The sequence below is a fragment of the Drosophila ananassae genome, chromosome XL (assembly GCF_017639315.1).
Source record: "Drosophila ananassae strain 14024-0371.13 chromosome XL, ASM1763931v2, whole genome shotgun sequence".
Lineage (NCBI taxonomy): Eukaryota > Metazoa > Arthropoda > Insecta > Diptera > Drosophilidae > Drosophila > Drosophila ananassae.
The window spans coordinates 467,348-483,015 of record NC_057931.1 but is presented as its reverse complement, the minus strand read 5'-3'; the positions used below and the strand labels follow the sequence as shown (position 1 = coordinate 483,015).

General features: G+C 54.9%; 4 protein-coding genes across 6 annotated transcripts; 2 read left to right on the top strand and 2 right to left on the bottom strand.

The window, feature by feature from the left end:
* Positions 1 to 62: 62 nt before the first annotated feature.
* LOC6503807 (pyruvate dehydrogenase [acetyl-transferring]-phosphatase 1, mitochondrial) lies at positions 63 to 2,821 on the top strand. 2 transcript variants are annotated; one of them, XM_001963669.4, is made up of 4 exons: positions 63 to 661; positions 1,252 to 1,753; positions 1,813 to 2,383; positions 2,449 to 2,821. In XM_001963669.4, exons 1-4 carry the CDS (start codon positions 548 to 550, stop codon positions 2,699 to 2,701), a joined length of 1,440 nt encoding a protein of 479 aa, XP_001963705.1. In that variant the 5' UTR covers positions 63 to 547; the 3' UTR covers positions 2,702 to 2,821. The 2 variants fall into 2 exon arrangements, with proteins under 2 accessions (XP_001963705.1, XP_014761086.1); XM_014905600.3 differs by lacking the exon at positions 63 to 661 and adding an exon at positions 991 to 1,146.
* Positions 2,822 to 2,883: 62 nt separating this feature from the next.
* Positions 2,884 to 5,390, bottom strand: LOC6503843. The gene is made up of 3 exons (XM_001963668.4): positions 4,828 to 5,390; positions 3,745 to 4,764; positions 2,884 to 3,688 (listed from the first exon to the last, which is right to left on the bottom strand). Exons 1-3 carry the CDS (start codon positions 5,009 to 5,011, stop codon positions 3,189 to 3,191), a joined length of 1,704 nt encoding a protein of 567 aa, XP_001963704.1. The 5' UTR covers positions 5,012 to 5,390; the 3' UTR covers positions 2,884 to 3,188.
* A 71-nt stretch (positions 5,391 to 5,461) lies between these two features.
* LOC6503808 (negative elongation factor B) lies at positions 5,462 to 8,324 on the top strand. Its single transcript, XM_001963667.4, has 3 exons — positions 5,462 to 5,678; positions 5,768 to 7,066; positions 7,126 to 8,324. The coding sequence occupies exons 1-3, from the start codon at positions 5,556 to 5,558 to the stop codon at positions 7,477 to 7,479; spliced, it is 1,776 nt and encodes a 591-aa protein (XP_001963703.1). The 5' UTR covers positions 5,462 to 5,555; the 3' UTR covers positions 7,480 to 8,324.
* Positions 7,973 to 12,083, bottom strand: LOC6503842 (protein HIRA homolog). 2 transcript variants are annotated; one of them, XM_001963666.4, is made up of 7 exons: positions 11,913 to 12,083; positions 10,306 to 11,788; positions 9,830 to 10,247; positions 9,404 to 9,768; positions 9,141 to 9,345; positions 8,845 to 9,079; positions 7,973 to 8,645 (listed from the first exon to the last, which is right to left on the bottom strand). In XM_001963666.4, exons 1-7 carry the CDS (start codon positions 11,947 to 11,949, stop codon positions 8,377 to 8,379), a joined length of 3,012 nt encoding a protein of 1,003 aa, XP_001963702.1. In that variant the 5' UTR covers positions 11,950 to 12,083; the 3' UTR covers positions 7,973 to 8,376. The 2 variants fall into 2 exon arrangements, with proteins under 2 accessions (XP_001963702.1, XP_032308560.1); XM_032452669.2 differs by having other exon boundaries at positions 7,973 to 8,642.
* Between the last annotated feature and the right edge of the window lie 3,585 nt (positions 12,084 to 15,668).

Genomic DNA, 15,668 nt, shown 5'->3' with positions numbered 1-15,668 from the left:
CGGCTCCGCAGGTAAGCCCCAACCAGAGCTGCCGGACAAGTGGGCCTTTCACCCACATGTGGCAGCCCCCAAACAGCTGTTGGATTTGTATATATGTTCTATATTCATTATACGTTTGTTTTTCGTCGAAATTGTCCGTACTTCGCACACAAAAGTACAAAAACAGATCGCCGGATCGGTCGGACGTTGCCACGACCCCATTCTCTCACTCTATGGGAGCCGTGATTCTGCCAAAGGAAACTGAATAGACGCCGGTCGGGCTATCCGGTCTCCCTGGTGTCTTTGATTTCCGTATTTATTATTATCTCCGGGCTGTCCTCCGTTCCCCGGAACCGACTCCTGTCTCGACTTCTTCGTCTTCCGCTTCGTATCGGGCCCGTCCCACCACCCAACTGCATCCATCCAGCCATCCCGCTCGCTCTACGCCAATTTCCAACGTGCGCGCAAGGTTACGGAATCTGAAATATTATTACCGTTAATTATAGCTGCAGCGGAACGGGCGGAGCGAACATATAGAACCTATATATCCCGTAGTCTACTCGTCTAGATGTTCAAGTTCGCAGTAAAAGACGCCGCCAACTGTGTGCGCTCCAATATCCGGGACTTCAGCCTGAACGCCCTGCGCTTCCTGTCCCAACTGCCCCAGCTGAGTCCGTACGATGTGAGTGAATCCTAATGCCTTAGCTGCGGAGGACCAGGTGCCGCATGGTAATCTGAGTGCGCAAATCTTCCCATTGTGTAGTCCAGCGGATCTCGAACCAGTCTTATATAAGTCCCCTAGAACCAGGATCACTTCTGCCGAAGGGCATAGCCGGATGGCCAGGAATAGGACAGAGTTTCAGAGTAGGATGAGTGACTCTTTGAGTTTCAAATGGTATAATTCCAAGCCTATAATGAGATATATCAGCTCCTTCTTCCAATTCTGTTACTATCGACAGGTGACATAGTAGTATTTCACTTTTCCTCTCGAATTATTTAAAAACAATCACGGAAGCCATGGCTTCTTCCTTCCAATTAAAGTATTAACCAATGCCAACATAACTGTGGAGCATAGTAGCCCTCGATCTCGGTTTCTTTCAAAATTCTCCGTATAAATACTGGCCACGAAAAAAAAAATTATTCATTATCAGAGGCGACATGGAAGAGGTTGGTCGGGAGAAATATTAGGAAACACATTTCACACAAGAAGTTGTAGTTTGGAGTTGCACTTCAGTTCAGTTTTGAGTTTAAGTCCTTTTACTCTTCGCCCAGGTGAACCTAGTGCTAAGGGAGAACGAGTTCGTCTTCAATTTCCCCTTGGATGGTGTCATTCGGAGCTACGAGACCAACCAGCTGGGCTCCAACTCGCCCTGCGAGGACTCGCGCACTGAGGCCAGCCTGCTCCACCGTAATGGCTTCATATGCGGCATCTTTGACGGGCACGGGGGCGCTGCCTGCGGCCAGGTGGTGTCCAAACGCCTTCTGCGCTACGTGTCCGCGGCCACGCTGCCGCGCCAGGTGCTCCGGGACCAGATGAAGCAAGGGTGCAGCAGCCAGTCCTTCCTTAAGTGCCACAACGACAATGTGGACTTCGTCAGCGAGATCAAGCCGATCTACGAGGCCAGCTTCCAGAAGTACATCAAGGAGCTGTGCGAGACGCCGCAGCGGGATGTGGCCAGCGAGCTGGTCAACGCCTTCCTCCAGCTGGACGACGGCCTATCGGAAGAGGCCTTGGCAGTGAGCGACTTGCGCACCATGGGAGTGGCTCTGTCAGGTGGGCAATCCACTTCGCTTCCAGTTTTCATCCCGTTCACTCCTTTCAATCGCTTTCAGGAGCCGTCGCCTGTCTGGTCCACTTGGAAGGACTCCAGCTGCACGTAGCCAGCACGGGGGACTGCGGCGCCGTACTGGGTATTTTGGACCCGCAGACCCAGCAATGGACGCCAAAGAAGCTCAACATTGAGCACAACACAGAGAACATTGGAGAGGTGCGCCGTATCCTAGCTGAGCATCCCCGACAGGAGCAGGAGACTGTGATCCGCAATGGACGGCTTCTGAGCCAGCTAGCTCCACTCCGGGCCTTCGGCGACTTCCGCTACAAGTGGTCGGTGGACGTCATGCAGAACAAGGTGGTGCCCATGTTCGGGGAGCACGCCGTGGCGCCGCACTACTACACGCCGCCGTACCTCACCGCTCGTCCGGACGTTCAGCAGCACCAGCTGGGCCCCAACGACAAGTTTCTAGTCATCGCCAGCGACGGCCTCTGGGACTTCCTCTCGCCCAGCGAGGTGGTGAGCCTCGTCGGCGAGCACATTGATTCGAAGAAGATCCTCGAGCCGATGCGTCTTCCCGAGGACGACAACGTGACTCTGCAGGAAATCTCCGCCCAGCTGGCTGAGCGCAAGTAAGTTGGACTTAAACCGCAAAGAGCTGTTAACACTTAGCCCATTCCACGTCCCTTTCTTTCAGAGCTGGACTCACCCGCAAGCCCATAGACTCGAACGCGGCCACGCATCTCATCCGCAACGCTCTGGGAGCCACCGACTACGGCATCGAGCACTCGAAGATCTCGTACTACCTGACGCTTCCCAAGGACGTGGTGCGCCTCTACCGCGACGACATCACCATCACCGTCATCTACTTCAACTCTGAGCAGATCGCCAAGCTGCAGCCGGCCAGTCCCGACGATCCGGCCAAGTCGGATAAGGCGCTCGGGGCGTGATGCCCGGAGGAAGCTCCACCCCATTAACCTAGCCACTAGCGATACGTTTAAGTTTGTTTTCACTCGCCATCTCTGACCTGGACGACTGCCGTGCCCAATAAATGTCACGCGGATAGCGAAGATGGGTGTTTTCTCTGGGGGATCGAGTGGGAAAACATCGAAGGGTTCCTCCGCCTGAGCTGTTACTTTTCGAGAATCGATTTATTATACACTTACATGAAATAATTGTATATAACGCTGAGCTACATATAAACAATATGCAAAAGCGACTGGCTGGTGCGGGTGGCGCGACGACGGGGACTACGGGGGCTCTTAGCGGAGAGTCCCTTGGGGTGACGAGGGATGGAGAGATGGGCGGTAAAGCTAGCCGAAGACCCCGCAACTGGGTCCGGAATCTTGTAAACTGGTAAACGGTACGAGTCCTAATCCTAAACACTGAAAAAAATAAACTACGCAACTACTGGGGTGGGCGACCGGGGGTCGGAATCTAATCCTTGCCATCCTGCTCGGCCGACTCCTGCCGACTGACGCAGTTGAGGAACTCCATCTGGATGTGCGTGATCTGGGTCTTGCTGAAGCACTGCATCTTCTTCTTGAGGAAATCAAAGAACAGATCCAGTTCGTCCCGCTTTGCCAGGGCCTGGGCAAGCTGCTGCTGCTGCTGGAACTCTTCCTCCTTGATCAGATTGGTGGTACTGCTGCTGGCCGCACTCACGGACAAGGGAACTCCGCCGCATCCGACGGAAGCGCCCGATCCGCTGCCGCCCCCACCGGCGCCGCAGTTCAAGTTTGGCAGCTGCAGAATCGTCGCCGTGGGCGTCGCTGTAAAGGATGTCGTGTTGCATAGAGCTGGCGCCGGCGTCGTTGTCACAGTGGCTGCGTTCAGAGATACGGCCGGAGTGCTGGAAATGGTGACACTGGTGCTGGTGGCTTCGGTGACATCCACCAGGGAAATCTGATCTGTCCGCGAGACTCCTTGTGGGCCACCTAGAAGATAAAAGGTTATGCGGGTTTAAATACCAAAAGAGCTTCGAAAAACCTACCTCCTGTTGTGTTTCCACCTGTCGCCGTGGTCGTCACCAGCGTGAGATTCTTCAGCTTGCCGTCGCCCACCACAGCTCCTCCCGCCAGCACACTGTTGGAGGCGCTGGTCGACGGCTGGAACTGGTGCTTGCTGCTGCGCACCGTCTGGGGCTCTATGTCCGATATGCAGAAGTCGTGGGCGTCGATGTAGTGAAAGCCCTTGCCGAGCGACACCACATCGCTGCTCCCGTCGACGGCATCTCCCACGCCCATCTCGCAGTCCACATGGGCCCCGCTGGCCTCCTCGTAGAGACACACCTCCTCGTAGTCGACCTCCGCCCCGGTAGCTCCGTCCTCGTCCAGCTCGTGCTTCACGATGTCCACCACATGCCCGTCCACGTCGTCATCGTCGTCGTCCACATCATCGACCACGTCGTCGTCATGTGCTAGCTGCGAGAGCTCGATGCTGGAGATGCTGCGGTCGTGCTGCGACTGGTGGTGGCTGTGGTGGTGGTGCTGGTGATGGTGCGGCTGGTGGTGACTGTGGTGGTGGTGCTGGTGGTGGCTGTGTGGCTGATGGTGGTGCTGCGATACTGAGTCATCCGCTACGCCCTCCTCGTAGGCGGTCAGGATAAAGGTCTCCGCCTCCTCGCTAACCAAGGTGATCTGCGAGGCCCCGTGGTGGGAGGAGACAGTGGCCGTGTCCGGATCCGACTGTACATCATCATCCACCACCTCATCATCCTCGTCCTCAACGTGCTGCTTCAGGTGGAGCATGGCCCCGATGGGCAGAGTTGTGCTGTTGGCGCTCGCGGTGCCTACGGTCGCATTTCCACTGCTGCTCGTCGTCTCATAGCTCAGTGTGGTGCGGTGGGACTTCAGCTTGGGCTGGTACACCGTCGACAGGAAGTCCAGCTCCTTGGCGTAGCGCCACTTGGAAAGCCGGCCCTCGATGCACTTGGGCGTGCGGAGGCGGTACTGGTGGTAGGTGTCCCGCAGGTTCTTCCACTTGCGCCTCACCTCCTGCACGGTGTACTTGTCTAGGGGAGAAGAAAACAAGCAAATTAGGGTCTTCCTTGGGATCGTCTAGACCATGTACTCACTGCCAATCTGCTGGGCCACCTCCTGCCAGCCGTTGAGGACATCGGAACGGCGGCGCTGGTTCGGCTGGAGCTTGTAGTTGTAGAGCGCCGGATTCTGGCGCACCAGGTTGATCAGCGTCAGAATATCGTCCGTGGGCGCGTTGTCCTTGTGGTAGCGCTTGCGCTCTGGCGTCGACGAGGACATGTTGCTTCTGCTGTTGCTGTTGCGAGCTCCGAGCTCCGGTTCCGCACTCACATCTAATGTGGTTTGTTTATGTTTACAACTCCACTCGCCTTCGAGGGACTGCCAAGTTCTAAAGATTCTCGCCAAGATCCACGCACACACTCATGCACTGGCACACAAACACATACAGACATGGAGGGTTCTCCACACGTTCACGCGCGAATTAAGCCCCACAACCACCGATGGCCCAGATGCCAGGAGACGTGCTGGACTAGAAGGTAATCAGGATCAACTTGGCGCTCGAAGGTCTCCGTTTTCTTTTTGCTTTCTTTTGATTCTGCTTTGGCGTTACTTATTTCGCGTTAGAGACGGACCGATGGGGGGCTGGTTATCGACCTCCGACAGCGATGGTGTTTGCAGATATATCGATAACTATCGGATAGAGACAACCCTGCACTTTGTTTTCGCCCCCACCCCCTCATGATTAAAAAAAAAAAAAAAAAACAAAAAAAAAAATAACCGCATTTTAGATTTGCCGCAAACACGAGCGGAATTCTTTCTGACCATGAGCACGCCGGCAAAAAACAACGGAACTGGCTTAGAGGACGTGAATATACCCGGTCAGGCGTACCTGCGCGAGGCCCTCACCTCCTGCACGGACCCCCTGAAGGCCATCGAGAGTTTCCAGGTTTGTTTACGTTGGCAGCGGAAAAACGCGCCAAAAAGAAATATTGTGGATTTAGTCACTTTCCCCATTGATTTTTGAAACCGTTTTAGTTGGAGAACGGAGTGCTGCTGCCCTCACTGCGACCTATGCTACCGCTCCTCGACCTGCACGGCGTGCGGCGGCTGGACTTCCATACGTCACTGATGGAGGAGCTGCGGGACAAGCTGATCGCCCACATAAACGACCTGGGCCAAAAGGAGGCTCGCGAGCGCGACAAGAAGCTGAAGGAGTTGCTAGCGAAGAGCTTCCCGGTGGTCCGGGTCAAGTCCCTGCGACCAGTGGTAATGGCCATACTGCGAAACACCCAGCACATCGACGACAAATACCTGAAAATCCTTGTCCGGGACCGCGAGCTGTACGCCGACACGGACACGGAGGTGAAGCGGCAGATTTGGCGCGACAACCAGAGCCTGTTCGGCGACGAGGTGTCTCCACTGCTGTCCCAGTACATTCGGGAGAAGGAGCACATTCTGTTCGACCACACCAACCTTAACAACCTGTTCTTCCAACCAACGCCGAAGGTGCGCCGGCAGGGCGAGGTGGTCCAGAAGCTGGCCAACATGATCGGGACGAGCGTGAAGCTGTACGACATGGTGCTGCAGTTCCTCCGCACTCTCTTCCTGCGCACCCGCAACGTCCACTACTGCACGCTGCGCGCCGAGCTGCTGATGGCCCTACACGATCTGGAGGTGCAGGAGATCATCTCGATCGACCCCTGCCACAAGTTCACCTGGTGCCTGGATGCCTGCATCCGCGAGAAGAACGTAGACATCAAGCGGTCCCGGGAGCTGCAGGGCTTCCTCGACAACATCAAGCGCGGCCAGGAGCAGGTGCTGGGGGATCTCTCCATGACCCTTTGCGACCCCTACGCCATCAACTTCCTGGCCACATCGGCCATCAAGATCCTGCACCACCTGATCAACAACGAGGGCATGCCGCGCGACAACCAGATCCTCATCCTCCTGCTGAGGATGCTGGCCCTGGGGCTGAGTGCTTGGGTGATGATCGACTCGCAGGACTTCAAGGAGCCAAAGCTGGACTGCCAGGTGGTGACCAAGTTCCTGCCCGCCCTCATGTCGCTGATAGTGGACGACCAGTGCCGCAGTCTGCACGGCAAGCTGCCGCCGGACGAGCGGGAGTCCGCTTTGACCACCATCGAGCACTCGGGACCGGCCCCGGACGCCGTGGAGGCCTACATCCGGGAGAGCTCCGTTGCCAGCATCCTGGCCATGTACTACACGCTGCACACCGCCCGGCTCAAGGATCGCGTGGGCGTGCTCCGCGTTCTGGCCATTCTCTCCGCCTGCAAGGACGACCGTGCCTACGAAGATCCCTTCCTGCACTCGCTGGTGAGTAGAGGGGGCTATAGCTTGCCGTGCGCTGCTCGTTGATCGAGATCCTTTTCCAGATCGCCCTGCTCATTCCTATGAGCGAGGAGTTCTCCACGGAGGACTTCTGCACGACCCTCTTCGACGAGTTCATCTTCGCCGGCCTGACTCGGGAGAACGTGACCTCGCGACACATGCTGAAGCTGCTCTGGTACGTACACAACAAGCTCCCGGCCGGACGGCTGGCCACCCTGATGAAGGCCATGCAGCCGACCACCGCGCACAACGAGCACATCCACAAGCTGTACGAGACGCTGCAGGAGCGGATCGGGGCCGGGCAGGCGGAGACGCCCGTAATCGAGGCGCCTCCCATGGAGTTCGACTCGCCGCTGAAGAGCGTGCCAACGCCAGGTCCGCACTATAACGCCCAATAGCCAGAGGCGCCGGCGGCCGCTGTCCCGCCTCAGGCACCGGCTATAGCGCCAGCTATAGCTCCAGCGGCCGTCGTCGGATGATGGATACTGACCTCCAGACCATTACCAGTACCGATACCGATACCGATGACCCAACCCATACCACTACCAATGCCAATACCGATACCCATACACGTACCGATTACGATCGAATCATGACGTGACGGTTAGGAGATTGGGACAGAGACCCGGGTGGGGACGAGGATGCGTCTTCGTCCGCGCCGCGGAGCTAGCTTTCGCTTGTAGCCCTCATGCGCTCAGGATAAGAGTATATTTTGTTTAGAGTAGGCTTAACGTTTTCCCGCATATCGCGCGTACCGCCCGGGAGTTTATACACATTATATAGAGGATACATATTTACATATGTATGTACGGTAGCCAGTAAAGGATATAGCAATTGTTACGCCCGTGTAACTACCGGATCTAGTACACAGTATAGAGTACAAATCTAAAGTTTTCGTTTGTGGGCTTTACCAGATTGTTTCATACTATGTATTTTAAAGGCTATTTTACACATTTTTCGCAAAATTAGGCAATATTTTAGGTCTTTTACGTACTTTAGTTCTTGACTGATTTAACTGATTATACATAATATTAGTATTACCCAACTGCTTATAGTTTCGGAGCTTCTGTCATCCGCCGATCGTGAATCCCATGCAATAGTCTACACCTAAATGTCCTACTAGATTCAAAATCCTAATTGTGTTTAACTTTTAGCTGCTTTTACTTTTTACTTATTACTTTTTACTTGGATTGTATAATTGATTTTAAATAATATTATAAAAAAATATAAAATTTAAAGCCTAGCCTAGCTGCACTTCGTCTTCGACTGTGGGAGACTTGGCAGTATTCTCTTAATTACACGGGGGCCTGGGGCGTCGGGGGCGGCGGCGAGTTGGAGACTTCCAGCGGAGGTAGTGAGGAGGAGTCTTCTATGCAGACCGTGTGCGAGTCGTCGTCCAGGACCGGGTTCTCCGGCGAAAGGCCCACTGCCGGCGCCGACGAGGACGTCGGCGAGGAGGAGCTGGTGGACGAGGAGCCCGACGAGGAGCTGGAACTGATCGTGGTCGTAGCGATCGTGGTCAAGCCCGTGCTGGTCACCGCTGGCGGCGATCCTTCTGCGGCTACTGGTGTGGAAAAGGGAGCGAATCTAATTAAAAAGCAGCCCAGGAATTGGAGGGTGGTTTATGTGGTACTATCAATGGGTTTTTGATTGGTTAGTGAGGTTGAAATGAAAAGAACACAATTGTGGGATATATACAGATGACCGGAAGGGGGGTGGTTGGCGGAGTTACAGGATTCGTTTTCGTGTTTTTCTTTTTCTACCTTGCGTAGCCTCTTCTGATTTGTCCGCCGCGCTGGCTCCCTCGGCGACCGACCCGGACCCGCTCGGGGACCCATCCTTCGGCAGCGGCGCCTTGGGCGTGGCGAACACCTCCTCCTGCCTCTGCGACTTGCTGATCTTGAACATGTCCACGTACTCGGCGTACATGAGCTGCCACTGGGAATGCGGTTTCAGGGTGTCTAGCACGCACTGCATCAGCTCTTGCTTGGGAACGAACTGAAAAGAGACGACACTCTCAGCACACCCTCAGGGGCGAACGGGGGCGCAGGGAGCCTACCTGCGGTATTCCCGGCTCCGGATCCTCCAACAGGTCGTCCAGAAACTGGCGCATGCGCTTCTCCGTGCCGTAGGTGGCCAGCTGGAAGGTGAGCATCCGGTGCCAGTGCTTCAGTTCGTCCAGCGACTCCAGGGTCTCGCAGAGCTTAATCTGGTTTTCGATGAAGACCATCTTGGCACTTTGCTGCCACGCCTCCGCCTTGCGCCTGAAAAGCGAAACAGGAATGAAAGTGATCCCCTGAAGGACTTAGTTCCTCTACTTACAGCTCCATTCCGGCACTAAAACAGAAGTAGTTGGAGCTGCTGGCCTGCATGCCGAGGACGGGGAACTTCTGGCTGATCTGGTCCATGTCCCGGGGCAGGGTGCCCTTGATGCCGTGGAACATGATGGCGTCTTTGGTGGCCAGCACCAGCCAGGACTGGAGGCTGGTCGAGTACGTGTAGGCCTGCCCGTTGGCGAAGCCGATCAGCGGCAGGCCGTAGTCCGTCACGGAGAACTGGATGGCCTGGCCGTGGGCGGAGAGGAGCTGCGCGAATCCGGCGGCGAGGTTGACGGAGCGCCGGGCAATGTCCCAAACCCGCAGCATCCCGCAGTTCGTCACTACGCCGACGAAGCGGTTATCCGGGCTCTGAAAGTAAAGGATTCAATGCCACCTTCCCAAAAAACCCAGCGACGTCCCAGCAACTCACGAAGGTACAGTGCACGGCGGAACTGATGAGGGAAATGGCGGGAAAAACGGGACAGCCCGTCTCCATGGAGACCAGCCGCATGCTGCCGTCCAGGGAGCACAGCATGGCGTACTTTTCGCACAGATTCAGGTTCACCACCGGCGATCCCGCCAGGAACTCCCACAGCATTTCGGTGGAGTCCGACGCCGTGATCTTGGCCAGCATGCCGTGGGTGGTCTTGAGGTAGCCGTTCTGCACGTGGACGCGGTAGTCTAGAGCCGCCTTGACGAACTCGCTCTTCCCCGTGGCTGTGACCTGGAGGTCCGGCGGTCCGGACGTGGAGCTCTGGTGCTCCTCCACCCGGGGTAAGCGTGGCAGGTCGGCGGGGTCGACGGGTTGAGACTGGCGGCGCTGGTTGGAGGTGGGCTGGGACTTCAGTCTGGAAAGAAGAGCCACTTGGTATGTGGGAGGACGAAACGAAAGCGGGTAATCCTCACCTGGAATCTAATCGCCCGTGCTCGGTCCTCACCAGAGGCTCAGGCATCAGCGGCGTGGCAGCGCTCTCCGTCGGCGCCGTAGAGGACACCGCTCTGCTGGCCGCCGCTCCACTGCCTGCCACGGAGCTGGACACTATGGTGGTGGCCAGTGAGGTGGGTCCGTCCTGGTGCAGGGGTATGAACATTGGTGTGATCCGCCTCTTGCCATCCTTAGTAATGGTCTCAGTCTGCTGGCTGATCGGGCGCTGGCTGGAGTCCGTGGAGATGGGGAACTTGACGGGACGCGTCTCCAGGATGGGTGCTTGTCCACCGCTCTGCGGCTTCAGCAGCCTCTCGGGGTGCTCCATTGTGGAGGCCTTGGCAGCAGCTAGGCCGTCGCCATACGCCATGCCGTACAGCTTCTGTATGATGGCGTTCTTGTCCCCGTCCGGCAGAGGAGTGCCCAGCTCCGTGTCGGTGAACTGCAGGCAGGCGATGCTTCCGTCGCCACTGCAGGCCATCAGCAGGCACTCCTTCGGCCCCCAGGAGAGATCTAGGACGCTGTCGTGGAAGAGTTCGTGTATGACCACCATGGGCCGCTGGAGAGCGGTCATCCAGACGGAGAGGGAGCGGTCGCGAGAGCCCACGGCCAGGCAGCAGTACTGGAGCGGCTTGCTTGGACTGCCATCGGGCACCTGGCGCCGCAGGATGGAGTTGTGGAAGCGCACGCAGGTCACGGCCTTGCGGTGTCCCACAAAGTCTTTGTCGCACTTCCAGCCCTCGCGTTCGATGATCTGGGCGGTGGGTCCGCCGCCGTTCATGGCGTGCGCCGAGACCAGGTACTGGCCGTCCGGAGACCAGGAGAGGCGCAGGATGTGCGTGGTGCCGCCGCACTCCTCGAAGGGCTCGGTAATCTTGTGGTCCATGGTCCAACCGTCGGTGCTCCAGATCCGGATGCTGCGATCGTCAGACTGGGAGGCCAGGAAGCGACCGATCGGGTCCCAGGAGACGCCCTTCACCAGGCCGGTGTGGCCCCGCAGCGTGGCCACCACGTGCGGAAAGGCCTGGGCGTCCCAGATGACCACCGTGTTGTCCACACTGCAGCTGGCCAGGTAGATGTCGTTAGGCGACCAGGCTAAGTCTAGGACGTCGCCGAAGTGGCCGCGCAGCGTGTGGAAGCACTTCCAGGACTCGTGGTTCTTCTGCATGCCGCCGGTACCGAAGACCCCGCTGGAACCCGCAGACTTCCGCCAGATCATGATCAGCTTGTCGTCGGAGCCGGACGCCAGGCACAGCCCGTTGTGCGACCACCGGACGCAGTTGACGCAGGCCAGGTGCTGGTCCATCTGGCAGAGCATCTTCGGCACGGAGGCATCGTGCTCCGCCTTCTCGGAAAGGAGCGGCAGCAGGTTCCATATCACGACCAGGCCGCAATCGTTTCCCTGCCCTCCGGTGGCGAACTTGGTGCAGTCCTGGTGAATGTCCACTGAGAATATCTGCTTGTCTGCAAAGGGGGAGGTGGAGAAGGGTTATCCCAAGTAGTTAATAACATATCCCTTGGCGGGATGCGCCGTACGGAAAAAGCCGGCTGTAGGCCGTGGGCTGTACTGACTCAGGCGGCAACTCACCATCGTGGTGCACCCAGCCCGGCTTGATGAGCCGCATTCCGCCCTCGAATCTCGTGCGGATCTGGGACGGACGGCAGGCGAATTCAGCTAAAATAAAATATAATTAATAACAAAGTTTCTGCACGGCGGTTCGATGCATGGCAGTGTGACCGTCTTTCGCGAAATTGGCAGAATCCAACGGAGTGGCAACTCCGGCTTTGGAAAAAGATATCGGAAAGTGCGACCCATCAAATTTAATATTGAATTTAAATTTAAATCCTAATCCTAATCCTTAGACGTTATATTAAGCTATAACATCAATATAAGCTTGATTTATTAAGCTCAAAGGTAAGGCTTAAAATATAGTACTTTTGTAGACCCACCATTCGATTAATTATATTTTGTAATTACTGAATGTGTTTTTAATTATTTATATTTATTCAAAAACTATATAAATCCAGTCATTGTTTGTGATATGTTTTAGATAAGATAATATATAATTGTGTACATATTCTATATTTTAACTTTAATATTTTCCATTTTTGAATTAGAAATAAACTCTGAAAAACCTCGAGAGTTTAGGACATGTATGGTACTCGAGGAGTCTAGGCCGCCGATTTTTTTATCCTCCGCCCCCTAGCGGTGATAGGAGGACTCCTTGGTATCCTTTTTTTCCAGCAAACTAGGTGGGTGGAGTGAAAACTAACGAAAGGCAACGAACGGCGAGGAAAGCGCCAACTAAAATACGAAAGTTTTCCTAACCGCTCGCCTGCCATTGGCTGGGCCGCGTGGAGGGGCGTGGCCAGGACCTTGGGGTGGAGGTGGAGGTGGTGGCTGCGGCTCCTCCAGCGAATGTATTTCGGAAATAAGACAAGTATTTTGAGAATCAATGCAGCTAAGTCGTTTCGAATTGCTTTCTGCGAAACTCTCATTTGCAAGTAATTGACACGAAATGTCGCAAATATATTTGCCAATTTGTTTGTCGCTTTATTTGTTTGTCCTTTATTTGTTTGGTTGCCTTGCCGCGCCTGGACGGAGATTCCCCAGGCGAATCCGAGGCTGCAAATTGAACGGATGACTGACTGAATTCCAACTGTCTCAATAAAGCGATGTGCCTACACAGGGAGAAATGTTACTGCTTGTTCAAATCCCATACATTTGATTCCGTAATGGTGAAGGACATTGCTCTCAAAGGACCTCTAGAGAACTAAATCTGAAACCCGCTCCTGCACTGTTCTCAGTGCCCACTTTACCTGAAGCAATTTGCAATCCAGCGCATCTGTTGCCGGCAACATGTGGTGTCGATGATGTCCTCCAGGATCTGGTGGGGGCCTTGTTCCACCCCAGATTCGCAACTCACTCTCGCCGTCTTATCCTCCCACCCCTGCAACCAAAGCCACTTGACAATTGTCAACAAAGCGCACATAAAGCGATTACAGACTGCGTGAGTGCAGGGATATGGAAATGGATGTGTATCCTGCTCCTGTGAGTGCTAGCACTTCTTTTGTCGCTCGAGTATCTGGCGGATATTTGGCAAATCCGACGCCGGCAGCACTTAAGCCGCTCCAGATGGCTCGCATTGTCCTGGAGGAGTTGAAGGCTCCAAGGACTGGGACTAGGCGCTAGGCGCCCGAAAGGAGCGCCTCATTAAAGGAAGAAATTACAATCTAATGGATACGGAATCCCCAAAAAAAAAGTTTCAAATATCCGGCCAACTAATTCATTAGCCGCAGGACAATTTTTGGGAAATTGAAAAGCCAAAAGGAAGGCGAGAAGGAAAAACAAAAGAAGGCCCAAAAATCCGAGCCCATGGGCATCTATCCGCTGCCCCGAATGTCCTTGATGGATGGATGGATGGATGGATGATGGACGGAAGCCACTCATAAATAGCGGTGGGTGGCGCGGCTGAAGGCAAATGACAATCAGCGTAAAACAGGACCGCCAGGACGACAGACATTTAAAGTCTAAAAAACCGAAGGTCCTTGGGGGAAGGGGCGACGGCGGCAAGGATTCCCAGGCAATTCCCAGGCAAACAAGCAAACAAAGCCAGCCGGGCCAGAAGCACCACCCACCAGGGATGCAGATCTGAAACAAGGATCTGTACACTCACCACCCAGTATGTCCTTAAACTAAGCGCGTATTTAAGATTATTCACGTTTTTTGTCGTTTATGTCGCTGAACAAAATGTAAGAGTAACATTATATATCCTTTAAAATATCGATATCCTTGCCATCCTTGTTTGTGGCAAATGTTTGTGCGCTCGGCGAACATTTCAATCAACGCTCGAGTGAAATGTTGAAAAAATGATAATAAAAGCAAGGATAATGTGGTGGGTGGAGGCTGGAGGGCTGGAGGGCTGGAGGGCTGGAGGGCTGGGTGCCGGGTGCCGGGTGCCGGGTGGTGGCAGCCAAGCGGAAATGGATGCGCAACACAAAAGTGGCACAAATTGTGTGGCATGTGGGAGACGCTGCATGCAACAATACGGAAAAAGGACTGCGAAGGAAGGACACCATCGCAACGTGCAGACCGAAAGACCGCAAGACCGAAAGACCGAAAGAGGTCCTGGAAGCGCTCTGCTCACACCCAAAAAAATGACTACTAAAGTGAATTAATTAAAAATAGTTGATGGCCTAAAAGTATGCAGTAGAATTCGTGTTTCCGCTTTGAATCCTTTTATTTTTGATTTTTTAATCCGAAATTTCCCTCACAAGCATCCTTTCCGAGTGCAACAGCCGCTGCTACACGCTGTAGCCCCCGGCGCCCTGCCACCCCGCCCATTGCCATAACAACCGTTAACCGAGATACATTTAAAATCTCCAGAGGAGAGTCCAACTCGGGGAACGGCAAACAAAAAAAAAAAAAGGACTCGAGGGGCGGGGGACGGGGGACGTGCGACGACCAGGACCAAATCCAAAGTGTAAACATTCACAGCCTCCGCTTTGGCAGTGGATAGGTTTCGTTTTGGCCACTAGACAATGCCACTTCTGCCACGCCCCCCTCCACCCAGCCCTCCCTGCCTCCCTGCTGCCCTGCCTCCCCCTCGGACAGCTACAGCTTCCTTCCGTGCTGACGTTTGATGTGCAGCCATGGCAGCTTTTTTTTGCAGGGGCGTGGGCAGGGGGGCACGCAGGCTATGTTTGAAAAAAGCAAGGAGAGGAAAGAATACGCCCGACCGAAAAGTGTGGTATTTATTTCAAACAAGCTCGGTGCAAAAAGGAATTAAAAAGCAGCCGAGCCGGGCGGAGGGATGAATGCCGAGCTGCACATGTAATACACTGGGAAGAACTTCCTGGCTTTGGGGAGTGGATTCACGAACGAGATGCTGGCTAGTAGTTGGCAGTTAGCCAAACCCCTAACGTATTTCGCTCAGTGCACCGCACACCCACCTCCCGCCTCCCACCTCCCTCCGCCCAACTGCAAGCGCCTGGCAACAGCTTGTGGCAACAGGGAGGTGTCGCTAATGAAGTCGCACAGTCGCTCCCGGCAGCGGCAAAAAATTAAGCGAAGAAGGCCGCTCAGCACACACTGCTCTACATATCCGCACATCCGCACTCGCATTCGCATTCGCATTCGCATCCGCATCCGCACATCCGCATGCTTTCATTGTAATAGAAATTATAAGCTTTTCCCCCTCGGTGCAGTTCCTGGCCCGGGCGGGTGGTGGTGTTGCTGTCGTTTTAGCAACAAAGATTGCACATCCATTGTTCTAGTGAGCCAGGATCCGCATCCGCATCCACATCCGCCAGTGGATGGTAATTGAAAACGTTGCTGGGAACT

Coding starts and splice junctions, on each gene's coding strand:
- LOC6503843 (XM_001963668.4), bottom strand. CDS start 5,011: ATGTCCTCGTCGACGCCAGAGCGCAAGCGCTACCACAAGGACAACGCG. Junction 4,765..4,827: donor GGTGGCCCAGCAGATTGGCA/GTGAGTACATGG, acceptor CTTCTCCCCTAG/ACAAGTACACCGTGCAGGAG. Junction 3,689..3,744: donor AGGTGGAAACACAACAGGAG/GTAGGTTTTTCG, acceptor TTTATCTTCTAG/GTGGCCCACAAGGAGTCTCG.
- LOC6503842 (XM_001963666.4), bottom strand. CDS start 11,949: ATGCGGCTCATCAAGCCGGGCTGGGTGCACCACGATG. Junction 9,769..9,829: donor CCGCCGTGCACTGTACCTTC/GTGAGTTGCTGG, acceptor CTTTACTTTCAG/AGCCCGGATAACCGCTTCGT. Junction 8,646..8,844: donor ATCAGAAGAGGCTACGCAAG/GTAGAAAAAGAA, acceptor TTTCCACACCAG/TAGCCGCAGAAGGATCGCCG.
- LOC6503808 (XM_001963667.4), top strand. CDS start 5,556: ATGAGCACGCCGGCAAAAAACAACGGAACTGGCTTAGAGGACGTGAAT. Junction 5,679..5,767: donor AGGCCATCGAGAGTTTCCAG/GTTTGTTTACGT, acceptor AAACCGTTTTAG/TTGGAGAACGGAGTGCTGCT. Junction 7,067..7,125: donor ATCCCTTCCTGCACTCGCTG/GTGAGTAGAGGG, acceptor ATCCTTTTCCAG/ATCGCCCTGCTCATTCCTAT.
- LOC6503807 (XM_001963669.4), top strand. CDS start 548: ATGTTCAAGTTCGCAGTAAAAGACGCCGCCAACTGTGTGCGCTCCAAT. Junction 662..1,251: donor CCCAGCTGAGTCCGTACGAT/GTGAGTGAATCC, acceptor CTCTTCGCCCAG/GTGAACCTAGTGCTAAGGGA. Junction 1,754..1,812: donor CATGGGAGTGGCTCTGTCAG/GTGGGCAATCCA, acceptor AATCGCTTTCAG/GAGCCGTCGCCTGTCTGGTC.